Source organism: Micropterus dolomieu, linkage group LG10, assembly GCF_021292245.1.
Source record: "Micropterus dolomieu isolate WLL.071019.BEF.003 ecotype Adirondacks linkage group LG10, ASM2129224v1, whole genome shotgun sequence".
Classification (NCBI taxonomy): Eukaryota; Metazoa; Chordata; class Actinopteri; order Centrarchiformes; family Centrarchidae; genus Micropterus; species Micropterus dolomieu.
Genome location: NC_060159.1, coordinates 26,556,765 through 26,584,422, shown reverse-complemented (window position 1 = coordinate 26,584,422; position 27,658 = coordinate 26,556,765). Strand labels below are relative to the sequence as shown.

General features: G+C 41.8%; 1 protein-coding gene across 8 annotated transcripts in view; it reads left to right on the top strand.

The window, feature by feature from the left end:
- LOC123977812 (interphotoreceptor matrix proteoglycan 1-like) overlaps positions 1 to 27,658 on the top strand; it is an 82,337-nt gene that overhangs the window by 19,636 nt on the left and 35,043 nt on the right. For 7 of the 8 annotated variants that reach the window (XM_046060796.1, XM_046060792.1, XM_046060793.1 and 4 more), the window contains 9 exons: positions 2,382 to 2,548; positions 4,784 to 4,821; positions 9,553 to 9,590; positions 10,151 to 10,287; positions 14,085 to 14,234; positions 15,350 to 15,408; positions 21,947 to 22,146; positions 22,313 to 22,368; positions 24,863 to 27,506. In XM_046060796.1, coding sequence (XP_045916752.1) covers positions 2,382 to 2,548; positions 4,784 to 4,821; positions 9,553 to 9,590; positions 10,151 to 10,287; positions 14,085 to 14,234; positions 15,350 to 15,408; positions 21,947 to 22,146; positions 22,313 to 22,368; positions 24,863 to 27,506 — 3,489 coding nt within the window. The remainder of the gene's footprint in view (positions 1 to 2,381; positions 2,549 to 4,783; positions 4,822 to 9,552; positions 9,591 to 10,150; positions 10,288 to 14,084; positions 14,235 to 15,349; positions 15,409 to 21,946; positions 22,147 to 22,312; positions 22,369 to 24,862; positions 27,507 to 27,658) is intronic. The other variant, XM_046060797.1, reaches the window with a different exon arrangement.

Below are 27,658 nucleotides of genomic sequence, written 5' to 3'. Positions count from 1 at the left end.
CCCTTCCGAGCAAAGTCTATATGTAGGAAAGTTAAAGATAACATTTGGAAAGTCGAGAAGAGCCCACGATTATTATTATTATTATTATTATTATTATTATTATTATTATTATTATTATTATAATCTTTATTATATACCACCATTCAAGTTAGCGGGGGGCTAAACAGGAAGTCAACACAGGGAAACAGAAGGCAGTTACCGTAATCGACTTTCAAGTGAAGGCATCTCTAAGACCGCTGGTTTCAAACAGCCATCTAGGGCAGCACTTACAGCAACGTGTGATGTCAGCACGCCACGTCTTGCGTCTCTTCTGGCTGGCTATTGAACAGGCAAATGGATAACAGAACCCTCAGAAATCATACTAAACAAGCTCGGTTGGTTACGGTCATGGCCTAACATGATAGTGGTGGATTATTTAGTTTCAAAACCAAAACAACAGACATCTGTTTTGTTTTCCTGTTTTAAACCCATAACGGAAAACAAAGGAGCTGCGTTTTGTTCTGTCTTTGACCGGTGTTGTATCCCTACAACCCGTTCTCACTGCCCAACTCCTCACATATGGTCCAGGCTGATCTGAAGCAGCTGAGCGATCTAAGAAAATACCTGAATATGTTTATCGAGGGTTTTTTTTTCTCGAGGCTACGGCCAGGGTGAACTACGGGGGAGCCAGGGGGAGCTTTACTCCTCTTAACAACTCCCTGAAAACATGATTTGTAATATTCTGGGGGGTCGACAATATGCTATTTTTGCCATTCATTTCTATTTTTTGTAGCCCGTCGTCATGGATCATGTGTAATCAGTAGCGTAAGCCGGAGGGATCACCGACCGTCCACAGCGCACCAGGTCGCTCTCGCCCTGTACGCTCCAGCGCACGCTCCCTGTCCGGCGGTGGACCTTCAACTAACCAACCTTCCAAATTCGTCCATCTCAGAAAATAATCGAATTGGATCGAAACAGCGCAGAGAGGCTGTACGAATATTACCTGAGCCTTTTAATCCGTGTGTGATTCGTTAATATACAGCTCCCCGAATTAACTAATAACTGTTCATATTTGCTGTGTACCACTGGATGTACTGACAACTATCACAGAGTTAACTTGAAATCTTAAAAACCGGAGGATTCTCAGGAAAGCGTTCCTGTTCCAGTCGCTTGTGAGTTACAAACTGAACGTTGAGCCAATTTTATAAAGCTGCGGCAAATCGGACACCTTTTAAATACTTTTCCGTTTTTGTTTTAAGACGAAATAATGAAAGAACCAAGCAAACACGGATTCTGTCACCATGCGTTCAAACATTCATCAGAGCAGAGAAAGACAAACAGGCGAGGAAGAGAGTGGAGGGAAATGATGTGTGATGAAGTAGCCGTGGAACCGGGTCTGACCTCCAGGATGTTGCAGCTACATGAGCCACACTTGAGCCAGCTGACCGCTCGGTGTGAGCGCTCAGGAGGGGATGAAGTGAGTCATGGACGTGACTCACTTCACCTCCTCCTCGCAGGTCGTCAGTTACAAGTCTGTTTGTGTCAAAACGCTCCGACAGAGAGAAGCGACAAGCTGTGAAGCTCCGACGGTTTGTTTTCTTACCTCTCGTTCACCGCAGAAACAAAACCCCAGGCACTGACACTGCTGTCCAACAAGTAGGCGTCCAGCGCCGTGACACCGTGCACACCGTGTAATGACTGCAGTGCTGCTTCACACTGTGTCAGTGTTCCTTATTGGATTAAAACTTATCTCCACTGATACAGATATGCAAATATCTATTTATATGTATTTGTTCTTCTCATCTAATGTCTTCTTTTATCTTTCCCTTTATCATTAAAATAAATGATAAAGATTAAACTACATTTGTAAATAGTGACATTTTTAATTTAGAGAGAAAGAGAGAAACTTTATTAACCCCACAAGGGGGAAATTCAGTGTTTTTCTCACTCTGTTGTTGTTATTAACCACCCCCACGCAGGTCAGAAAAAAACACACATGCACCTTTATACACATGCAACAACACCCTCCGGTTTCCAAGCCAAGTCCTTACGGAGCTCAGAACAGGGGTTCTTTAAAGACCTTTTTTAAACTAGGAATTTATTTAATTTAGTTTTTCCTGAAGTTATAATGCTGTATAATGCTCCCACTCACGTTTCCTAAAGAAGTCTTTCACCTCATGCTTGTTAAATTAACAGCCTGATTTAGTTGAATGCACAAAAAACGTTTGGGGCAGCAGGAAGAGAAGAATCTGATAACAATATACAGAGAAATCCCACAGACGAAACTGTGAATCTGTCATTTCTTACGCTTGAGTTTACAGTGTAGAGCAGATTGTTTCTGTGGCAGCGCTGTCTTTAGGGCTGAGAGTCTAAAAGGCTGTGGTGTGTGTTTGTTTGGTCAGTTTGTCAGGAGGCCGTGTGGGAGGCGTTCAGGATCTTCTTCGACAGGATCCCCGGGACGGCGGAGTACCAGAAATGGGTTCACACGTGTCACCAGGAGTCGCTCTGCATCTCTGACCTCGGCAAAAACTTCAGCAGCTCCGAGGAGCACATGAGCATGATTCACAGGGTAAGAAAACCTCAGCGGGCTCCGAGAGCGTTCTGTGGAAAACAGTGTCAACACCGTGTCAACAGACACACAGTACATTTAGACACGTAACAGAGATGCGAGTCCTCCAGATATGTTCACAAATATATATAACAAATGTGTGATATTACACAAGCTGGGGATGCACCGATCCGACACCGATATCGGCCCGATACTGGCACAAATAGCTGGATCGGTATTGGTGACAAGGGTGCCGATCTGTGCAGTTCAATACTGTACCAACAGTTTCTACGGCTACTTGCAGAATCTGCAAAGTCAGTGTTTCAAGGGGCGGCACAATCAAGCAGCTGGTTAGGAAGTTAATTCCCAGTCTCTTCCTCACAGAGAGGAATTCAGCTTATCAACAATACACGAGTGTCTGATCGGTGCTCTGCATCGGCTGATACCCAAATCCCGGGTACCGGCATCGCTATCGGGACAGAAAAAGTCGGATCGGTGCACCCCGAAATAAAGAGGAAATGTTTATATTAAACATATCTGCAGGACATTCACTTTCTGTCGACATTCTGTTTTCTGCACAGTCCTGTGAACTAAAGCATGATTCACGGTTTTATGTTGAAACAGAGACGCGCCACTCGGTCACATCCTCAACACAACTCCATGACAACTCCGGCTAGAAAGCCAATCGTCTGCTTTTAACAGCCAAAGGGGGAAACGACATAATTTAGCCAATCGCGTGGTTCCACTGACGTAAGGGTCTGTTTTTCTTCTACTGCGCATTCGTGGAAGTGGTGACACATGCGCAGCAGAAGTATAACCGAAAAAACGCTTTTTAAACCTTTTTTCAGCGACTTTGATCAGATTTTGATCAGACTTTGATCAGGCCTGGCTGCCCGGAGGCGTTGCCAAGATGGCGGCCGAGTGGCGTGACTTGCCTAAAAGTACTTTGGTTAAAATTAAGGAGTCGTTGCAATCATGGCTTGGGAAAAGGGGCGTTTGGAATCAGCTGCAAAATGTCCTGAATCTTCTTTTGAAGTACTTTTAAATGACTGGCAGTTCTGGCTGTATATGTTATGATTGATAACTCGGATGATCCTTGTTGTTGATTACTTGTGGAAAATATTTATGAAATTTTGATATCGATGATTTATTCCCATTGTAAATGATTATGTGTTTTATGTGATATGTTTTAATGTGCTTTGTTCGATGTGGGTAAATTTCTATGTCTAGTATCTAAGGTTATTTCTTATTTAACCATTTTAATTATACTTCGTTCTCCACTTTTATTTTAGTGTTTCCGTTCCCTTCAATTCTCTTTTTTTACCCACACAAACACCTACACCTCGGCTGCAAACACCGCCTCTTTTTCCCTGAATGTGTCTGCTCTGTAGACCATTTCCATCAGCGGTGAGTTTTATAAAGTAGCCGAAAAGACTGCAGAGTGACGTCTGTGCTGGTTTGTTCGCCGTTGTTTACCCGGACCGTGCTTTTAAAATATCCACCGTGTCCACGTCTTCTCGTAGATCTCCTACTGTGTTTCTCTGCAAAATGGTTAAATGGGTCGCCACATGTACCGGGGCGGCCCACAAAAGTTAAGTCTATGTGTGGGAAACACTGCATGCAGACCCGATCAGGAGCTTCAGTTCAGACCAAACATCAGAATGAGCAGTAGAAAGATGTGCCTAATAAAGTGACCACTGACTGCTTTATCAAATCTGTCTCCATACGTAGTGAACATTGTTGGGGGTCTGAGCAAATTTGTGCAATTTGGGTGAATTGGCCCTTTAAAGAAAACCCAAAAAGGAAAGTTTTCTTATCTCATAATTTCACACTCATTTTTGAAATTACACTGTGGAGAATTAATGGCTTTTTGTGGCCTGAAGGGATGTAAAGCTCCTCAAGACCGCAGAGACGGCCTCAGCAAAATGTATTTTTAAACCACAACAGGTAATTTAGACATAATTGGTTTTATGCAAACCCAGCTCCTGGGTGTAAAGAAAGACGTGAAGGAATCAGTTAATCAGATGTTCAGTCAGTCGTCAATCTAAAAACAAACAGCAGCGAGAGCAGCAGCAGCAGCAGCAGCAGCAGGCGCTGACACATGACCTCATTATCACAAACAAGATAATCATGTGGCCAATTACTGCCTAAGTGTTAAAATGTGTAGAAGGACACTGTTTGTTAGTGTCTGACATGGCTTGTTTGACACATACGATAAATTATTATTATTTTTTTTGTTTGTTTGTTTGTTTACAGAGGATGAACCAGAGGACAGACGGGAGGACTCCATCACGGTAGGTGTGACAGATAATTGTGTCCTCAGCCTGTCTCTGAGTACGGACAGTACAGATAGTGTGAGCCCATATAAAAAGGCTGTAAGCTCTGACTTGGGCTGAAAGAAAAAAATCTAATTGCGATTTTTCTGCCAGATGTTGCGATTCGATTTGCTTCTTCTTCTTCTTCAGTCTTTGTTTGACGGAAGCAGCGTCAAGCAGCACAGAGCAGGAAGTCGGACACAGAGAATCCGGTCAATTTTCAAAATAAAACACCCTGTGCAGACTCCCGATCGTATATAAACAATAAGCACAGACAAAAAACAAACTATTTAACAACGTAGCTACTAGTAGGGCTGGGCAATATGTCCAAAAAATTTATCACGAATAAAAATTTCATACCATTCGATATCGATAACTATCACGATAAATGTCAAATTATTATTTCTTTCAAATTAAATATCTACAGATTTTTGCTTTTTTGAAGAAATCAGATGGTTGGTTGCGGTTTTAAACTGTTGTTCATGGTCAGAACATGACAAACACTCGCCAAATAATGGATCACTTAACAAATCCTAGCAAGAACATTCAAAACAATTGAGATAAAATCCTTTTTTTTATTAATTAAATTTAATTTAAGTGCTACATTTATTGACGATATATTGAATCTTTGTTATATTGTTATTGAGGAAAATTATATTGCGATAATTATCATTATTGATTTACTGCCCAGCCCTTAGAAAGAAGCACAAAAAATCAAGTCAGAAAAATCAGGCAGGCAAAACGCACTTATTCTGAAAAGCTCCATGTGGACGTAGCCGTGCAAAGAGCGGAGCGAAACTTCGTACATGCAGTCTATGAGCGAAACCGGCTCACAGAGAGCCGTTATCGGTAGTTGAAGCACATAGAATGACAAATCTGATTACTGAGTAGGACCGTAACTGGAGGCGCATGGCGCTCGTGATCGGCGAGCAGATCTGTCGACAACAGAAGGACTTTGTGACTGCATGACGGGCCAGATGCGCTGTATAATTAACCTATATTTTAATCACCCGTCTTCACGATTAGCTGATGTGATTAGCGCTCTTTCAAATTGCAATTTAGATTTGAAAACGATTAATCGTTCAGCCCTGGTTCTGACCGTGCGAGGGTCGTTATCTTTGTTCTCACGGCCAAGATACAGGGATTTTAACTGAACCAGACAAAGTGGAAATCCTTTTTCTATTTAACAAAAGCAAGCAGATTAATCAATTAATTAAACATTTTCTTGTGCCTTTATTTGAGAGATGACAGGAAAGGAGGGGAGAGCGAGAGAAGGGGAATTTCCTGCACCCTCCCTTAGTTTACTTAGTTTTTCTCAAGTCCTGGAAACTTTTTCTTTTTAAACAGGAAGCATATTACATAAGCTTGTGTTAATAAACAGGACAACAAATGTCTTGAAGTTTGTGACTTTCAGCGCTGACAGTTCCTGGGCTGTTGGTATTTAAACTCTGGTTCCCTCGGGTCAAAACGCAGATTACTGAGTTAGCAAAATGTGTTCCTGAGGTCCTGGAAAAGGTCCAGCTGTGGTAACAGGCTAGTAGACATTCTGCAGGAGGTTGTGGGATAGTGAACAGACAGACGCTGCAGGGGGAAGAGCTCTGAAATAGTGCATAATTAACACAATTAGGTAGACAAATAAGGCGCTTTTCAACCAAAAGTACCAGCGACTTTTAAGTCCCCAGGTCTATTTTCAAGGAACTGAAAGGTTCCTTCAGCCCACTGTTGTGTGCGTTTCCACCGTGGTCTAAAGACCTGCGAAGATTTTGCAAATTATTCAGCTAACGTAGGCTGTAGGCCTGGCTGTACACAGCGATGCACAGGCATCATTATATGTAACCACTATCCATGACCAACATTTATAAATGAACATCAGATTTGACTGGAATATAATGAAAAACTACAGGCTGTGTTTGACCATTAAAGCAGCTTTTTTGTGTGAGAGTATAATGAGGAGACACGCGCTAAAGATGGTTACACATTTAATAGTAGCCAAACAAACCTGATAAAGCCATAAAGTTCTTAAAATAACTCCAGCACAGAGAAAGCAACACAAAAATAAAATCGCGACAGTCTGGAAGGTTAGTTTCCAGTGACAAGAGCTGCAGCTCAGCTGTGGGACTCACGTCTGTGTCGCCTGAGCATCGGAGGAACGTGATGTTTAACGAGCTTAATTAGGCCTACCTGCTGTAATCCGCTGTTTGTCCGCTTGTTTTGGAGAGGAGGACACCGACTTCGGCTCTGTGTAAAAACCTCCCGACTTGTGAAAACTTAAAACAACAGGACCCAGTATTTAGCGTAAACACACCGCTGCACGCTGGCTGCTATTTCCAATATATTTAATGCCAACATACCATCTCAGGCGGACATCGGCGAGACTTGTGTGGCTATTTGACTGTTGATTGTGATTTATTGGTTTGCAAACAACGGTGGAAAAGAGAGGAGCCGTTGTAGGAAAAACAGCAGACATGCTCTGTTTAAAGCCAGTAGCCTCTACTCGCCCGTTTAGAATTTCACTGCAAGGTGCTGTCGGAAAGTACTACCCCCTGAGCGGGGACTTTTTGTGGGGTAAAATGAAGACCCCAGAACTACATTTAGACCCTGGTCCCTCCTGTGGAAAAACAGTGAGTTACTCCAAAGGTTCCTAGTTCCGGGGTCAAGTTCTTTTGGTCTGAACAGATTAGGTAAATAACATATCTGACTTTAACAAAGTATACCAAATACCTACATAGTATACGCTGTAATATGAAGTTAGATAGCCTGTCAGACTTTTGTAATTATACTTTTGAAAGTCACTTCTGCCTCTAGTCCTTTTTTCTCACGCTATTTCTGACCATAGTGATTTCACAAACTGAAATGTGACTCTGGAGAGTTGTGGGAACACAGACTGGCTCACAACTGGATCACACGGCTCGGCTCTTTACTCTGTAGTCAGTCACTTAACACTCATGTTCTGTAAAACCCTACAGATTCTTTGACCTCATTCACTGGAGGACATTTAAACATAAATTAAAAGAAGCACACACTCGGCTCACGCTGACTTCTTCAGCATCAAACAGTAAAGACGGTTCACTCAAGTGTGGCTCTTCATAGAAGAGCTGCGACGTTATGAAACATGTATTTAGCTTAATTAAACACATCCATAACTTCAGTGAATACCAAGCCAATGCGGTGTGACGCATTTTGTGAGCATTTCGCTTCTTAATTAAGGCACTGTAGCCAGCAGCGTGTGACGTGCATCAACACATCTGCACCTTTTTTTTTCGTGTGTTGTTTTTGTAAAATCCCACAAACTGGCATCTAGTCGCGACGCTACGTGACGTCGGTGTGTGTTGCACTGACAGGACAGAGTTTCACAAGCAGTGCAGCAGAGAGAAGCGAAGTCATGGAAGAAACACAGTCTCATCATGGCAAAGCTGCAACAATGAGCATTTGAAATACTGGTTCAGTCCAAAAGACATAGGAAATAATTAGGGCTGACCCCGAATAGTCGAAGATTCAATGCTTCGATGGACGGAGCCTGATTCGACTGTCAATCTCACAGCGAAACAAGGATCATGATCATTTTGGTGATATGGGGGTGCTCAACGTCTGATTTTACATAGATCTACCAGTTTTCTGACAATAAGCCTTTTACAAGACACATTTCAATGTTTAATGCTGTAAATAAACCTGTAAAAAGAATAAAACTTTCAATAAACGTTTTTTAAAGTGCGTGAATAAATCCAAAATTGTAACCCTAACCCTGGAGCGTCAGTGCACATGTGTGCAGTGGCAGGAGAGGAACACTTGCAGAAGAGACGGAGCCCCAGCTTCACCGGTGTTGTGCCGAGTTGTCCGCACCTCGCGGGACTTTTTGGCTAATTTATCACCGTTGATGAACCACACAAAGAATATTATATCGTTTTTAAACAGCCGGCTACTTGTGGTTGAATTGAGCTACTCAGTCCGGGTTGGCAGGAGTGGATTTTGAAAGGAGCCCACAGCTGTACACTGTGCACCAGGACTTCCTTTACATATTAAAATAGTAAAAATTCCCTCCTCCCTCCTTGGACTTTGTTCTTCTATAATAAAGCCACACTTATGTCCTCCTCCAGACCGACGACCTCTACAGGTCTTTGTCACGTCAAATCAAGCGTATGTCGTTTTTAGGGATGCTTGATCTGACTTTTTTAGTCCCAATACCAAGTACCGATATGCAGAGTACCGATCCGATACCAGTGTAAAATGAAAAAGATGTATTCTTCACTGTGAGGAATCATTCTTTTACATGTAAGGCAACATCGACTTGCATTAAAACAAAATGTTCAGGTCTACCGGCGTACGGCTGACGCATCGTATAGTATGCACATCACTGAATTGAATAGTCAGGCTAATGATTGCAGCCCCCTTGCAGCTATGTGAGTCAGTTTTGGATCGGTGCATCCCTAATTGTTCCTGTGGTGAGATGACTGATGTTGTCTGCAGCGTTTTGATCCTCTACCAGTGGTTAGCACGACGAAGGGCAAGGTTGATAGTGAGATCGTGGTCAACCAATCAAGCGAAATCCTCAAGATACATACTTGAATAGATATTTATATATTCATAGGATGACACAGTGATATTGAAAAAGACACAGCTCTGTATCTTTTTTTTTTTTCTTTCCAGCCCATGCATGTGTTTCATAAAGTCTGAAATTATTGATATTTTGTTCTTTTTTTGCTTCTTCTGCAGAGTGGTGACACCGAAACAGACGATCCCTGAGATAGCAGGTAGAAAATGTGTAATTATCTGACACCAACACTGTTTTTACATCAATTATGTCATTCCAATGTTAGTATTGAATTCTTATTATCTGCTGCAGTTGGACATGTAAGATGTGTTGAAATGATCGTTTTGTCCATGAACTGTGACATGTTTATTGACTTTTGGGTTTCCTGTAGTTCAGAGGTTGCTCCAACAACGTTTAATTTCTAAACCCGATTAAATCATGATTAAACTTTAGATTATGCTGCACCATATTAAACCTTTCTTTAAACCTCAACCCAGCTCCCGTCTTACTTGCTTCATCCTTCCTTGTCACTTCTTACTTTCACTCCAGTTAGAGTTAAGTTAGAGATTCTTCGCCGAGCCATCATGAACCTCTAGTTTGGCATTTTGGCCGTCGACAAACACTTTTTTTTTTTTGTGTTTAAGTGAGTTGTTTAACTTTAAATGGACCCGGTGCCTTTCTGCGTCCGGACAGATGAATGAATAAACTCTGCAGACAGCTTGACTCACAGTATTCCTGCTCATTCGCTCTGTGATTAAAGTCACTCTGATGTTACGTCAGGTGCAGAGGTTCAGACCGCCGCCCCGACAGCGGCCCCACCGGCTTCCACCACGAGCACCACCGTCCTCCTCAGCCCTGCGAGAGCCTCTCCAAGCCCCGCCCTCGATCCGACCCAGCCAGCAGAGGAGCTCGAGGAGGTATGAACAACCACTTACATTTACATTTTATGTATTTAGTCGACACTGTTATCTACAGTCAAGTCAAAAGGCGACGTCAGCTTGATGAGGAGGCTTTGACAGAGCAGCTCCTGGAAATGTCACACTCAAGAACAAGTACTCCTGAAATTATACATCCGTAGCAGTTAAATTAGCTGTGTACATTTTTATATGAATAGAAATCAGCCATGTATGCATTATGTTCATCTGTCTTCTTCTTTCAAACTAATGCTTATGGCCACATATAATTGAACTTTTGACTGCTGACCAGACATAGGTTTTCATCCACTCACCTTTTCCTGGTTTTCTCAGCTCATCGTTGTCTCTTAGGAGGTCAGAGACCTGTTGCCGTCATGCTGGGAGCATATTTTTGAACTTTATTTTAATTTCTTTCATAGTTTTTGCGTGTTTTAGACCTGTATCTAAAAATCACATACAGTTTCTTTACATGACTTTACATGAGATCCCAACTTCCAGCCACAACAACAGCCTGGTTACATGCTTCAGGTCTTGGCCAATCAGAAGGGGGGGCGCTTAAAGAGACAGGAGCATCTACAGCTTGTTTCAGACAGAGGCTGAAATTAAGGCCTACATGAAGGGCCAATATAAGACAGAAAAGTATATTTATTTGAACTTTGGATCATGCAAAGCTGCCATACACGAGTCACAGAACTACAATACAGGACCGGAAAAGTGGTATAATAATAAGTCTCCTTTAATGTTTTCAGACTGTGAGCTGGAAATTACGCTTGAAAGAGCGGGGGTTGTCTTAAATTCAAGGACAAGACAATGATGTATTCTCAACCTCAGATATTGTTTTTAAAGGATGAGAGTGTCTCCTACAGAGAGTGTTGCACTATGGGTTGTTTCCTCAATTCAGTTTTTGGTGAGTCTTTCAGAGTCAGTCGGCCCCAAAAGTGTTTAACAACACCAGTTCAACACACGAGAGTTTCTGGTTGGGTGACGTAGGAAAAACATTAACTTCTAATCAACATCCGTAGAAATTATCGTGGTCCTGTGGCCACTATCATCATCTCATTAACTTCTCTTTATCATTCTTGAATATCCTTTTAAAGTTTTTAGTATAATGTGTTGAAAAGTGAAATCAGCATCTGGATCCTGATCCGCCTGAATTGAACGTGCCTCTGGTAAAAAGGAAAAAAAAGTGGACCTACATCACACAGCAAACGTTTACAAGTACACTGATAACAAGATTAGAAGCATCAGGATCTGTCGTGGGTTATTGATTGATGCACTTTGTGGCAGAGCTGCACTGATTGGCTTACTGAGAAACAGACTTCTGATTTAGCTTATCTGGCTTCTAGAAAAATTAGCTTTCTTTCTTTGCCATTTTAAAAATTAACCATTTAATTTATCGAGAAAATAACAAGCACATAATCGTTGAGCAGCATGAAAAGAGAAACCTTGTGAGTTTTTAGGAAAAGTAAAAACAAACTCCTCTCTGCACTGCGTTTTCCCAGCAGTGCGTGCTGATCAGAGGCGTTTACCAAACCCTGCGTGGGTGAAGTGCAGTTTATGAAGGAGTCCACACCAAAAACGAGTCCCTTGTTTCATTGGCCGTGGCCGAACTTTCAACCCAATGAACCATCAGAACCAAACTGGACTAAAAGCTTAACCTGCTCCGTGATGGAAGACCTAAAGCAAAGTTTTCAGTTCCAGCCCTCGGCCCCTCTGCTGCATGTCGTCCCCTCTCTTTCATGTCCAAAACAAATAAAGGCTAAAAGCCCCCCTTAAAAACAAACAAACAAAAATAGCACATCGAAGTGAATGGAAACCAGTGGCTGCCTGGAAGTCAGGAGGTGAGTTTAAAAAATGAAAAGCACCATCAGAGTGGTTTTACAAGAAACTTAAACAAAAACAACTTTGCAAAAACCTTGAAAAAGTGCAAGTAAACAAAAAAGCTGCAGAGTTAAAGTAATAGATGTAACTCGACTTCCACCTCAGTGTGTTTTTAAAGATTGATCGTGTGACCTTCCTCACACAGGAAGGGGTCCCTCGCTAACAGCTTTCGAACAGCGAGGACAGTTTTTACCTGCTGCAGGTAACAAGGACTTACGGAACGGCAGCCCAGCTGGTGCTGTTCCTGCTCCAAAGTTCACCCAAGGCTTCGAGCGTGTGTTCCAGCAGCAGATGGTTGCAGCGCTGCATCGAGTCTTTCCAGAGATAATTACTGCTTTCGCCCTGTCTGTGAATGATTGGGTTTGTACTGAAGGAGTTCATTTTAGTTCAGGGTTTGGGGGGGAAAAAAGGTAAAAAGCCGTTCCTGTGCTTTGTCATCGAATTCCTTTAAAGATGTTCCAGATGCAGGTCTGGTGCCATTTTGCCAAGCTGGACTGAAATTACCAGAATAATTGGAGTTTTTTTTGCTGTCACTCATTGTGAAAGAGCAGGTTATTACTCTTTTCACCCCACACATCTCTTCCTTGAGCCAAACTGAATAGTGAATGTTGAATATGTGGCTGACATTTCAATCACGGGTTATTTAGTTTCATGTAATTTAAGTCATCTGCGTGTTCTGGTGTCAGAAGTGGAAATAACATTTACGTAGTTTTGACTGTATTTTAATTTAAGGAGACATTTCTACTTTTCCTCCCATTACATATCACTGTGTAACTATGTCAGTCCACTATGTGATGATTGGAGTGATTTTGCTGGAACATATTTTACACCCACTAGATATTAAATCAAATATCGCTGACCTTGAATTAAAAAAAAAAGAAGTCTTTTCTACCTTCCTTTTGTTCATTTCTTTCCATCTGACTTTTCTTCTTTGCTGTCTATAAAACGATTAAAAGCAGCAGAAGTCATAAAAACATCAGTAAACTGGACGCAGTAAACATACAGTGTATTTATAAAGTTATACTCATGTAGCCGACGCTTTTATCCAAAGCGACTCACAATTAGCTAGTTTTGTCAGAGGACTTAAACACACCAAAGGCATGTGCCTTATCCACTGCCCCATCGCCACCCCGCTGCGATATTTACCAACGTTTCCTGTCTTTGGTTGCTTTTTACCAGAGAATACAAAAGGGACAACAGGCTGCATTCATGCAACCTGCGTTCTCTCCAGCAGCCAGCAGGGGGCGACTCCACCGGCTGCAGAAAGAAAGTGTGATTGTATAGAAGTCTCTGAGAAAATGTTTCTACTTCTCAGCTGATTTATTCCCTCAGTAAACACTTTCCTGATGAGTTTATGGTCTCAGTCGATAGTTTCAAGTCTTCTTCAACACAGCGTGATGTTCATTTAGTAAATTATGGTCCCATTTAGAGGAACAGAGACCAGGAAGCAGGGGAGGCTTTAGGGCGGGGCTGCCTCGTCAGTAAAGATTGCAGCGACTCGTGTCCGCAGGACTGTGTACATTTAACGAGCCGTGAACCTGTTTTTGGGTGCTGTCTGTGTTTAGGTTTTAGAGTTTGACCCGTTCACAGTTTTTCACTTCATGAACGTTGTACTAAAACGCACTCTCAGGAGTTGGCAAGTTAGTTTTAAGCCTGTTTTTCTCTCGCCAAAATTAGCATCACAATTAATATCACAGTTAACTTGAATTGCGGATGTGCCTTTCAAACCAATCTGGCTAACTCAACCCTCTTGTTCAAATATGGTCACTTCTGGTTTAAAAAACAAGATGGCGACGGCCAAAATGCCAAACCAGAGGCCACAAACCAGCGGGTCCTGGTGGCTTAGTCCGACCAAAACCGTTACCTTCTTCTTCTTTCTAGTGTTACCTTGATGCTGACTCATGTTTGTTTTCCTGAAGGACTTGGAGCTTCCTAACGTGGTCCCTGAGAGTCCTGTGGAGCAGATCGTGGAGTTCAGTATCGACCTGGTGGATCCGGGTTACAGAGAGCTGCTGGACGATCCAGACTCCCCTCAGTACATCGACCTGGCTCACCACCTGCAGGACCAGGTGGGACTTCTCTCTTTTTACTTTTGCTCTGTGATCTGGACATGTTTTAGGGTTCATCTATTTTTAATCAAGGTTTTATACACAAACTCTTATTCTGTTGTTTCTGAAGAAAACTACCGACCTGTTTAAATCACTACGGAACGGAAACTAGATCTCAGCTAGTCGACTTCACTGCTGCTTACTTATCCAACTAAAACTCGTGGAAGGCAGCCACCTCCAATTCTGAATCTTCTGGATTTTTTAGTTTAAGAAAGTCTTACACGCATACAAAGTATTAGGTCTTAGGTCACAGTAACTCATCTGGTGGATCGGACCTTCGCTCCCCATGTGCGTCAGTGACCCTGTCGCCAGTTCACCACTTTTCGTTCCTTGGACCACACAAACATGGCGCTGGGTCAGGTTTGGGTCATGTTGAGTCAACGCAGAAGCAGTTGTCACCGGGACGGGCCTCACCCAGCGTGATATGAGTAGGATCAGTACCTTGTGTAGGTCCTAACAGCAGTATCGGCAGTATTTTCTGAGTATTGTCCTCTGTCAGGTCTTCCTGATCCACCATGTCGATCGCTACCCGCCACAGTCCACATGAGTCTCTTCTCTCTGACCTGACAGTTAAGAAGCTTAAACCAGAGGGCCGTTGGGTCAGGACCGGTGAAAGGGAGAAGATTACCCACAGTCCTCTCTTTGTGCCAGGGTTTGCGCCTTCTGTCGAGCTCCTCAAAGCTTACGACTCAGCCGGAGTCATGTTGAGAAATGAACTCCTTCGGTGTTATTTCCTCATTAAAAGACTCTTAAAAAGGCACCGGGATCATTTAGAGTTGCACGCGATTCGCAGCAGGGTGTTACCTGATGGAGCCCTTTAAAGACGATTATGTCATAAGAGTCCAGGTGCTTAACGGGCCCAAAGATAGATATCAACGAGGGTTTCCCATTCATGCAGTCCTTTTTTTATACTGACACGCTGGCGTCCTGCCAGGACATTAACAAGCTCCTGTTTGATGGCTCAGAGTTAATTATATTGGCTTCCGCAAAGCGAGGATGATGATGACGACGACGACGACGACGAGAGGCATCCTGACTGTTAATTCAGGCATTAAAAAGTACTTTCTCTTTTACAGATGCAGCACGTCTTTGACAAACTCCCAGGGTATAAAGCCATCCGTGTGCTGGGAATCAGGTAAGTCCAGAGCATGAAATGGCTTGAGTGAGCAGATGAGAACTGGGAAGCTAAAGTGTAATCAAATCTGCACCGTGGCCACCGCGGCGACGGGACAGTCCACCGAGCTTCGGTAATTTCATTACATTTTAAATGAGCAGATTGTTTGGCATGGACAGCCGTTTGAGCAGATAAGAGGCTGCTTGTTATTGGGATTGAGTCAGAAGCAGCCGCAGGCGAATGTTTCGCGCTGCGACTAACGAGACAGGATAGAAAAGCAGAGATTTCTTTCTTGGTCTGCTGTTCGGGAGAAGCAGAAGGGACGGCAATATGTTTTTTTCTTTATATTCACAATAATAAAAGAAATTGCTGCAATATCCACTAAATAATTATTATTTTGGGGGCTTCACTTGCAACATAAAAGCATGAGTAGTTTTAGCAAACAAAGTCACTACATGGTTCCTAATAAAAAGTTTTAGAGAAACCGCCACCGACCAGCAAAAATGACAAAGTGCTGAGAAATGTTGAGAAATAAAACTAGAAGTCGGCTTTTTTCAAGAGATAATATGGACAGCTACGTTCCGCATCTATATTCAGTGATGATGGTGTTGATGAAGAACATGTTAGGAAATTAGGGATTTACCAGTTCTTCTCAAAAACAAAAGAAAATCACTGAATCTTTTTCCATCACTCAAGAATAATAGTTCCAGGGTTTCAGGTTAAATTGAAGATAAAAAAAAACTGTCAAATCTGATGGATGTGTGATTAAAACTTCTTCCATCCGTCACTCCCTCAAGTCATCTGCAGAGGAAGCATTGCAGCGACGGCACATTTTACTGGTGTCAGTCACTCCTGACACAAACAAGCTCAACATGTTTCTCATAATAGAGGTTTCTAAATGATAAATATAGAAGCGTTTAGACTGATGGCGACACTTCACCTACAAAATGTTTTGAGAGTTTGACGGGCCGGATTCAAAGTTTGCTTAAGACTTCTGCTTATTTAAGGAGAAAGCGTACTGTTTTTTTTTTTGATTACTTGATCACTCTGATGATGAGCTACTGTGTGCCAGAGTATCTAAACAATACAGGTTACTTGAAATGAAATACTTCTGTTTTAAGATTCTGTCTGTGCTCTTCTCGCTGGGTCGGGCGGGCATTTTCAGGTTTTCTTAAATCAGAATTTAAGAGTACGAAAGTCAGGATCTCATTAGGCTGTCAATTAAAATTTGATCTGACGTATCAGAAAGTTTTTAAAAATGTATTTTCTGGTGACCCATTGTTGAGCTAGCCCGCTTCCAGACCTCTGAATCGCTGCCTGCAACAAATAGGTTTGGTGGACTTCATCTCTCGGTGCTGACAAATAGCGACAGAAGAATTACGGATGAGATGGACGCAGATGTGTACAGGTTGTTGCAAGTTGACCGAAATAAATGTTTTTCTTCCATCAACTAGTGGCGGGCATCAAGAACCGGTTCCAAGTTGGAAACGGTACCAAATTTCCAAGAACCGTGGATTTGGATTCTGCTTCTCGGTTCCTAATTTCAGCTCCTGACTGATCTGCAGTGAGCATATTACAGTCCATCAAAGTGTCTCTTATCTGCCAGGATATTTGGTCCATTTGGTGTTATCCCAAGTGGGAAACTTGACTTGCAGTCAGGGCACAAGATAAAACATACAAGCATCAGAATAAACACCACAAATACACACAATACACTGTAAATACATTAAAAACATCAAACAATCTCTAATTATGATGTTACCTGAAACAATTTAGCAGGAAAGGGTTATTGCACAGGGAAGAAAGGAGTGGACCTCTAAATGTACGACCTGAGGGAAGAGTTACAAACTCAGAATGAGGAGGATGGTTTTTGCAATCTGATATAATCCTAATTTATCAAATTTCAAATCAAAACCCAACCGAGGTCGCGCGCCTCTGGAGCAACTAGGGGTTAAGTGTCTTGCTCATTTGTTGAAAGATTATTGTGAGCCAGGTTCAGGTGTGAGGAAGAAGTTTCATAGACTGATGAAGACTTAACACAGCAAGGTTTAGGTTTCCCACGTTATCCATGAGTTGTACTCTGATCTGTGGAGTCAGTAAGTTCTTCTAGACATTCTTGTCAGATTCCCAGAGAACACTGATATCTGCTAGCCTGAGCTACTGTCTCTACGTTATCAGTCTGTCGTCTGATGAAGTGTTCCTATTGCCGCAGATCAAACCACTCAAGAGTTAAAATGAGCTCAGCTCAGCACAGCAGTAAAATGTCACGTACACATTAATTCAGCAGGAATATTAATCCAGAAACGTCAGATATAATAGAGAAACACGTTTTGAATGCAGGACTTGTACTTGTAATGGAGTATTTTGTCACTCTGGTATTAGTAGTAAGATCTGGATACTTCTTCCACTACTAACTTTATTAGTTTGCACTAATGTAACTTGGGTTTTAAAGATTAGATTGTTGGATTTATATCTTGTGTGTTTGATGTCTGTCTTTGTTTTAACATCTTGTTGGATGTTTGAATGTTCTCACTTTTATCCCTTGGATCTAATGTTGCTTGTAGATCCATTTAAAAAATAAAAAATCAAGCATCAGATCAACACAGTCCAGATGAAGCAGACGAACGGAGCTTTTAATTGTTATTATAACATAATTTATAACAAAGGATGTGTTGCTTAATTTGTCACAGACATTTCATATTATAGAGAAATTTTACAGAGTCATTGTTCTGTGTAGAATTTAAAGTGACACATCTCGTCCTCACCCTGTTGGTGTTATTCTTCCTGTTATGGTTTTTGTTTCCAGCTCTTATACCTTCTTTTCTTCTCCCCAATGCAAGCGAGACCCAGGACACTGACGGGTAAATTACACAGAGACTGTTGTACCCCCCCCCCCTATTTGTGCAGGTTCCTGCCAATATGCAGCTTAGCAATTATTTGGATCCACGTCAGATGCAGAAAGGGGATTATTGTACCCAAAACTGTCCAGACAGTTTAACACAAAGTAGAAATTGCGAGAGGACCAAATAGCTGCTGGGATAAGAAGATATTTGCACTGTGAATCTCTTTTCGTGTTAAAGGTTAACACGAGTCGTGTTGCGCTGATTGTTTTCCCAAAGTTTTGTCTTTCCTCTCATTATCAGAGAAGGCAGGTGAGCGGTGAAACAGGAAGACCGTAATTGTCAAGCTGCTCCCCCCGTTAATTTGCCCTCCCCCGTGGTGCCTGGGGCTGTCGCGGCCAATAACACGGACACGATGCCTCAGCGGGAGCACGTCCTCTAATCTTATGAAGGATTTTAAAACTCCTCCTGCTTCTTGTCTGCCAGACTCCAGCACTCCCAAAACAAAGAACCAAAGAACAGAGACACATCTTGCGGAAACCTCTGGGATTAATTACTTTATTTATTTCAATTAAATATCATGACAGATATCAAGAATATGTTTCTGTTGACAGAAAATAGTTTGGACAAAACAGTAGTTTAGACTTATCTTGTTTTTGTTCATTCAATTAGTTTTTTACTGCAGTGCAAACGTGATGAATTAAAATCTGTTGTTAATAATTGTGAGACAGGATTAAATGTGTACAGAAGTTAAAAACACTTTTGATTTAAAGCAGCACTGATCAATATTTTTAAATTAATCATGGGGCAAATGACTACCTCTAATGTAAAAGAGGAACCAGGGCTCGACAATAACGGTGGCCCGATGGCCCGGGGCCAGTAAAAAATGTAACTTCGGGACAGTTGAACTAGCAACTAGCTGGCCCGAACAAGCCAGTGCAAAACATTAGTATTTTAAAAAAAAAATGAAGTAGAAACTCAACATCCTGCAGTTGTTTTGCAGCTCTTGGCGCGCACCGTTGTCCAAACCAGAGTGGTAGTGACGTGACGAATGGCTGTCAAATGTTATTTCTCTAATCTCAATCAAGCGGCAACCTCTGGGTCTGAAAATGAAAACATGCAGACGGAACTTAAACCTGCGTTCTGTCAAACGGCCAGCAGGGGGCGAGTCCGCTGGGTGCAAAAAGAAGTCCGGCCTCATTAGAAATAAAATGTTGTTACTTCTCAGCTGATTTATTCCCTCAGTAAACACTTTCCTGATGAGTTTATGGTCTCAGTCGCTAGTTTCAAGTCTTCTTCAACACAGCATGATGTTCATTTAGTAAATTATGGTCCCATTTAGGGGGAAATAGACGATAATGCAGCGTATGCTTTTGGGCAGGACTACCTTGTGATTGACATGTGTGCTCATTCCCTGCGCTGTGTTTTAATTGGTGAAGTTGTTCAGCAAATAACAAACAAAGAAGCTGCTGTTCTTGCAGTCAGGAAGACGCCATCATGTTTTCAAGTGCACATGTGTGGGACATAGTATTATAGTGTGTGTGTGTGTGTGTGTATGTATGTGTGTGTATATGTGTATATATATATATATACACATAGTATTTTCCTGATTGTAGTATGTAAAGTGCAAGGCTAAAGTCTAATAATCACTCTCCTTTTAGCTCTGTGTTTGGTCTCCACCAGCTCCTGAGGCAAATATCTGCCTCTTTAGCTGCTGAATGCTCCACAATGTTCAGCAGCTAGCCTCTAACTGTGTGTGTCTGCTGTTTGGTGCTGAGCAGGTCGTGTACGATGGGTTTATCAGAGCTTGTTTGATGAAAACAGCTGCCGCTGGAAACAGAACCAGACAGGAACTAAAACTATTAGCTGAAATAAGAATTCCTTAACGCTGCAGAGTTATTGACTTTCTGTGGTTTGACTGTCTGCCACAGTTAATTAGTAGAGCATGGAGGTGAGGACATCATCAAGGAGAAGGAGGGTTTTTAAAACGAGATAAAGAGCTAGGGGAAAAGCCAAGGAGTGCTGCTTTGTACATCAGATAAGAGAAGACTTCTTTGATACCAACGAGTACAGATACAAAGACAAAAGGGAAAGATTAAAACTGAACTTGTATTCAGGAAGGCTGCTCTCCCCTGAAGAATAGTTCAAGGCAAATTTCCTCTCCTTGAAAAGTAAAAAAGGTGGGTTGCACCTACGTGCCTCCGTGAGAGAGAAATAAGGACAAAGAAAAGTTTGACTTAGATGCTTGGAATATTTTCCGGGTCAACACGTCCTCTCTCCAGACTCGTCACATATTGACACTTGGTCAAGGCCCTTTGCCGTCGCTTTTTAACGCCCTGGGTACCTGTTTAGAAGCATTTATACACATTTAAGGCTCCTCGGTCAAGTTAGCAACGCTTAGCAACAACAGATATGCAACGTCCGGTTAGACTTTCAAAATTGCTCACATGCGTTTTAAAAACATTGCCATTTTGAAAACGGCACCTTTATTAAAGTCTTGAAATGTTGCTATTTGGTTAGGTTTAGGCAATAAAACTACTTGGTTAAGGTTAGGAAAAGATCATGGTTTGGGTTAAAATAACCAGTTAACAGGTAAGTTAACTTAAGTCACTTCCTCAACTTACACAATTTATGTAACTCGCGTAACGTAAATTAAAATATTCAATGTTGACTTTTTGTTTTACACGGGACACGAACCCGGGTCTCCTGGTTCAAAGTCCGGGTTCCACCCACCTCCTCCTCCTCACTCACTGTTTTCTGTTAAATATCATACCGTCAAAAACTGACAGTACAGGGCTTCCCCCACTGCATAGCGATCACCAGTGCGTTACAAACTGACACCGATGCGTCCATACGTGAGGAGTCGGGGAGTGAAAACGGGCTGTCCGGGTGACAGCATGATTGGCAAAAGGTGGGGCGCATTTAATAGCAAGAAGTAGGCGTAGACAAATACTACCCTTTAAAGTGACTTACACAAGGCAACAGCACACAGAAGCAAATGCCCAAAACATCAGGAAATATCTCATGAAGAAAGTTTAAAATGGATAAGAAGTTAGTGATAATTCAGGATTTAATTTAGAGAGCACACAAGGTGTGTGCTAACAGATCAGATCCACTCCAGACAAAGAGCTGTCTGAGTTTGGAATAAAGTGATGCGGTGGATGTTTCAGACGCAGAACCAACCACTAGAAACTAATGAAGAAGTGCTTTTGTTTGGCAGACAACAGTTCTCACATAAGCAAAGGAAATTCACATCATTACCATTCTAATCAGAGTCACATCTCAGCAAATCAGTTTATTCTCTCTTGATGATAAAAGCTGTGCAGAATGTTGATGAAGCTTTGATGCGCTCTCTTTTATTACGATATATGGCTACAGATATTCATGCCTGGCATCCTGAATGGGCATCACTTTACTGCAGCACCGCGTGACTTTTCATTACCTGCGTTTTTCACCTGCTGGTTGTTAAACTGTGGTCTTCTCTCTGCAGCTCACTTTAAGACTCAGTATCCCTTTTAATCCACACTTATTAACATTGTCTGGACTTGTGACACTGACAAATTAGGCTTTATTTATTGATTGTCTCTAGCCAAAAGCACAAAATCACCATAACAGTAGGTCTGTATCTGCAGAGAGGGTTGATATAGATCAATACAGTTAGTGTGAAGAATCAGAGCAACCGACTCCGAATCAGAGAGATAATAATATCTCCTTTTCAGGCCTGGAGGAATCTCGGTGCACTACTCCCTCGTCTTTGAGATTAATTCACCTAAAATTAACTCTGAGAATTCAGAGACGGCGACAGGCACCCCGGGGTCGTCATCAGTCGTCAACGCCGGCCTCAGGGAAATCGTGACCAAGGCTTTACGCGAGGACGCCTCGCTGCCAATCGATCTGGACTCACTGAACTTCGAACCAGGTAAAGTGCTAAATCTCACTCATCAATACTAAATGTAAAATACAGTAAAGGAAATGGGTTCGCCTCTGAAACGGCTCACTATAGCAAGCTGGTGGGAAATGGTTCATTTGTTTTATCCCACTCATGTATCTCAAGTATAAAAATGCGTTGTCCTACTTTTTGACAGCGGCAAACCGCCTACCAGCACTGACATCGACCTCTTCAGTAGAAGTAGTGATTGAGGTAAGAGGTTTTCTAATTAATCTAGGAGAGGAGGATATTTAGATATACAGCAGTTTGTTTATTTTGCAGTAGTTGTCATTATAGAGAATAATAATTAAGAAAATATTATGTGAATGTAGCCTGTGGTATAATAATCCAGTAATTTACTTTTGACTCCTAAGGGGCAGGGAGCTGTCTAAACAAACCCAGAGAAATGCAGCCTCATATATTATTACCCTATAAAGTGTTTATGGCTAACAAATTAGCAAACAACTGCCTCAGTTCAATTTAATTCAATTCGAGACCTTTATTTGTCCCTAAGGTGCAATTGTTTGTGCTGCAGTAGCAATAAAATTAGATAAAACACAACCGCAATATAGGGTGAGACATACGGGCATAAGAATAAGAACATAAAAAAACATGTAAAACAATAAAACGTTCAATGTGCCATATATGCAGATCTTTCCTATTCTTCGTAGAGTTGAGCAGAGAAATAGCACAAGCGCTTACACAACCAGCAGACACCGAGCAACATGATCATCTCACTGGAGTGGTGTGTCCACCTGATGAGTGGAAATCTAATATACTTTCTCCTTTTAAAGAGGTCATATTCTGCTTTTTGTCTTTTCCCTTTCCATTATTGAGTTATATACCTTTTTTGTGCATGTAACAGGTTTGCAAAGTGAAAAAGCCCAAAGTCCAGCCCAAAGGGAGTTCCCATCTCCCACAGAAAACTCTGCTCTGAACTGGCTGAAAGTAGTCCAGCCGCTTCCTGAAAATGAAACCATGTAAACCTGTTCTGGAACAACCCCAAAATAAAATGCTGAACCTGAAAATGAGTATAAAATGACCACTTTAAGCTCCACTTTCTCCACCAGCTAACTTTGCCCGTCTGACATTTGATGCTGGGCAAAGTGGGTTTTAATCACAGCTTGTTTTGTTTCGAGTAAACATCTGCTTTGGTTTTTTATGGACGGGGATGGTGAGAGTCTAAAGCACTTAACCATACTGTCTATGTGCAGCCTAAGACGTCAAGCAAGTTTTATTTATACATCACAATTCTGCCCCAATGGACTTTAAAATCTGTGTGCAGCACACGCCACTCTTTTTCCTTAGACCCTTAGAGTTTTCAATCAAAAGCTGGATACTCAGCGGGTAGTATAACAACAGGCGCCAAACAAAGCAAGACAAGATTAAGGTAAAGTTAAAACAATATTCTAAATACACAAAAAAAGCAGATAAAAGGAATAAAAACATGATATCATCTTGTTTTAAATGTGTTCTGTAAAACCTGAAAAAACAACGAGCTCAAATAATACTATAAAACGTAGAGCTGCAGATTTGTCGTTTATTCTCAGTGGGATTAACCCCACAAAGTGTCCCTTATGTCCCACGTTACATAGAAGCATTTAATTTCATGTACAACAAACAGTGAAAGAATGGTAATGTGTTATTTTACAAGTACTATATTTTCCTTATAATTTCCCAGTAAGTTTTTTGGAAGGAACAATGCAGGTTGTTGTTTGGTTGTAGTTACAGGTAAAATAGAGACAATGTTCTGCGAGTGTTTATAAGCAAATGTTGAAAAAACTTCTAAAATATACTGAACAAATATGTATTTAAAATTTAAGTTAATGTGATAAAATTTTTGGAATCCATCCCATCCATAAATTGTATGCTTGCTTGCAGACAGATTTGACATTTTGGAATATTCACTTGACCTGTTGTGCACTGAATAAATGAATATTGGTTATGTGAGCAATCAATTGGACCTAATAAATTGTAAGTGTACCAATTCCTTCATAAAATATATATATATATATATATATATAGTTAGAAAAAAAAAACATTGGCTCATTTTAACACTTTTGCACCCTCTGGACACCTTTTGTGGCAAAAGTGTACACGCACAAAAAACTGCTATAAAGTCCTCATACATCCATTTTTATTTGTGCTTTTTTTTTCATAAATCAATTAAACAACTTCTCCCCTGCTCAAAATCACCAAACATTTAATAATTTTCAGGATTTTAACCCTTTAAATGCCAGTTTATTTATTTTAATTATTGCATTATTTATTGCAAAAAAACCTACAAAAATTTCATTATTTAAATAAATAGTAGGGGGATGGGACTTTGGTGATGATTAGAGTCTTCAATGCGTCAAAGATTACCAACAAAATTTATTAGATTGCATTAGTATTTTTTATGTAGTGTCAAATACTCCCTCTGGACACCTGTACAATGTACATGCACAAAAAACTATAAAATCCTTACACATCAATATTTTTTCTGCTTTTTTTTCATAATTCACTTAAGAAATTGTAACCAAACAAATGGACCCATAAAATAAAGTGATAATGATTTAAATATATCCCATATATAAGTTGAGGTTTTGGAATACTCAACGTAACATAACATCAAATGCAATGTTACTTACATTTGCACATGAAAAATTGAAACTTTTTTTTTTTTTTTTTTTTGCATTAATCATGTCATACATCCATCCGTCCGCAGCCCAGTGAGCCTGATTCACACAACGAGTTTGAAGTTTTCACTGATGAGCCTGAAGTCGATAAACCCCGGCTGGTGGTTCCCCTCACGCCCATGGAGAAGGAAAATGCCCTTGTGACCCTGCTAGATCCCACGGCTATCCCAGATGATGAGATGACGGCGGTGACTGGTGGGATGTCGGAAAGCAGCGATCACTCCCCGGCCTCAAAGGATATGACTGATGAGTCAGAGGCAATTTATGTGAGTGAGCCCGAACCATCAAATGAAGAAGGGGAGGAAGAAGAATTGCTTATCATTACACATGAGATTAAAACCATTCATCACGACGAAACTGGTGAACTTGTGAGAGACTACACTCCGACCACTCTTGCGATTCTAGAGCAGGAGACAGATGCTCCATATGGCAGTCTGTCTCCTAACCAGATATCAGAGGAAGACCTGACCCCTGTTGAGGAGGACGGTGGGAATCCAATCATTGATGTCGTTACCCCCACCAGACAGATTGTATTAACTACTGCCCCTGCTGGAGAGGAGCTGTCTGATTTGGGACTCCCAATCACAACACTTTCAGGCATCACAGGCCAACCGCCCACTGAGCAAATAGTGAACCTTGAAGAAGACGAAGAAGTTAATGCCCTTCCGGATGAGGAAGGAGCTGATCTGGGTGTCCTTGAACCTCACGACCTCGTTGAGGTTTTGAAACCAGAGGTGCAAGATGTTTCAGATTTGGAAACTGAAGTTGAATATTTGGAACCAGAGCGAGAGTTAGTGGTGGAACCCGATGAAGAAGTGCTCGGGGTTTTGCAGCCAACACCTGAACAATTTGAAGTTACTGAAACATGGGAATGGAATTATGGAAAAGATCCTGATATAGAAGAAGTTTCAGAGCCAGAGGAAGAAGTAGAGGAAGTTTCAGAGCCAGAGGAAGAAGTAGAGGAAGTTTCAGAGCCAGAGGAAGTTTCAGAGCCAGAGGAAGAAGTAGAGGAAGTTTCAGAGCCAGAGGAAGTTTCAGAGCCAGAGGAAGAAGTAGAGGAAGTTTCAGAGCCAGAGGAAGAAGTAGAGGAAGTTTCAGAGCCAGAGGAAGAAGTAGAGGACGTTTCAGAGCCAGAGGAAGAAGTAGAGGAAGTTTCAGAGCCAGAGGAAGAGTCAGTGGTAGAAAATCAAGAAGAGGTGGTAGCTTCAGAACCAGAAGAAATAGAGGGAAAGGAGCTTGACAAAGTTTCAGAACCAGTTGAGGTTTTAGAGACAAAAGGATCCAAACCAGAGGAAGAACCGGACGATAGTGCAGTTGAGCTTTTTAAAGAAGAAGGCTTGGAAGAGGGAGTAGATGTTTTGCAACTAGAAAAGGAAATTCCAGGAGAGGTAATAGAGGAAGGTCTGTTTGAGGTGACATATCCTGTTCCACAACCTGAGAAAGATGAAGAGGTTTCAGAAGAAGCAGAGGAAGAGTCAGAACTCGGTAGGGATGTAGATGAGTTTACGGAACAAGAAGACGAGATGGTTGGTCCTGGAAGATCAGAGGAAATAGTTCCTGAAGTCTCAGAGGAAACAGCACCTGAAGTTCCAGAGGAAAGAGTACCTGAAGTTTCCGAGGAAACGGTACCTGAAGTTCCTGAGAAAACAGTACCTGAAGTTCCTGAACTGGAAGCAGAGGTAGTGGAGAAGGAAGCAGTTGATGTGAAACCTGTAGAAGAGGAGGTCACTGAGGTTCCAGAACTAGAGGATGAGGTTGTAGAATCACAGGAGGAAGTGGTGGAGATTTCCAAAGTAGAAGAAGATGTTGTTGAAACTCCAGAGCCAGGTGAAGGTGTGGTTGACGTATTAGAACCAGCACCTGAACCAGAATCAGGGCCAGAACAGGAAGGGCATGTAACTAAAGTGACAGAACCAGAAGATGGGGTAGTTAAGGCTGCAGAATCAGAGGAGGAACCAGACAAGGTTTCAGAACCAAGTGAAGAAGTGGTAGAAGTTGTAGAGATAGCGCCACAACCAGGGAAAGATGTAGCAGAAGTACCAGATGTACTACAACCAGAGGAGGATGTACAATTAGTGGAAGACATGGTTGCAGTTCCAGTACTGGAGAAAGAACCTATGGACATTCTGGAACCGCAACCTCCACCAGAAGCTGGAAAAGAGGGAGCTGATGTTTTTGATGAAAAACAAGAGGAGGTAGTTGAGAATCCAGTGCCAGCATCAGAACCAGTTGAAGGCGCAGATCATGTTTTGCCACCAGCAGAAGACTTACCCGGGGTTTCCGAACCAGAATCGGAAGAGGAAGTAGTAGTTGACGTCCCAGAACCAGAGGAGCCGCCAGCCGAATCAATTAAAATCCTTCGCCCCTTGGACGGCAGGGGAGATCTTCACTTTGGAGAGGATTCTGTTGAAGATAACGAGTTCCTTCCACCGGTCAGACCGGACTATCACCGGCCAAATGAGGAAGATAACTTATCCAACATACCAATAGACATCCAACCTTCTGAAGAAGATGTAGGCGAACCCGACCACGAATATACCATCATTGATGACTTTTACATTGAGGAGGAGGTTGATGGTGTAGACGCACAAGTGGAGAGTGACACTGGTGCCGTCAAGAGCTCAGAAACATCAAAGGGTGCTCTGCCATTTGAAACAACCTCTGATATTGCAGGTGAGGAACAGACATTAGTTGCTATGCGGAGCATGAAATGTGTGATTAAAGGAAGTTAATTATGTTAATAGAGTTGTTCATTTAAATTACAGCATAATTAAAAATCCTTTGACAAATTAATATTAGATTTTTAGGGCTGTGCGCCTGCTGAA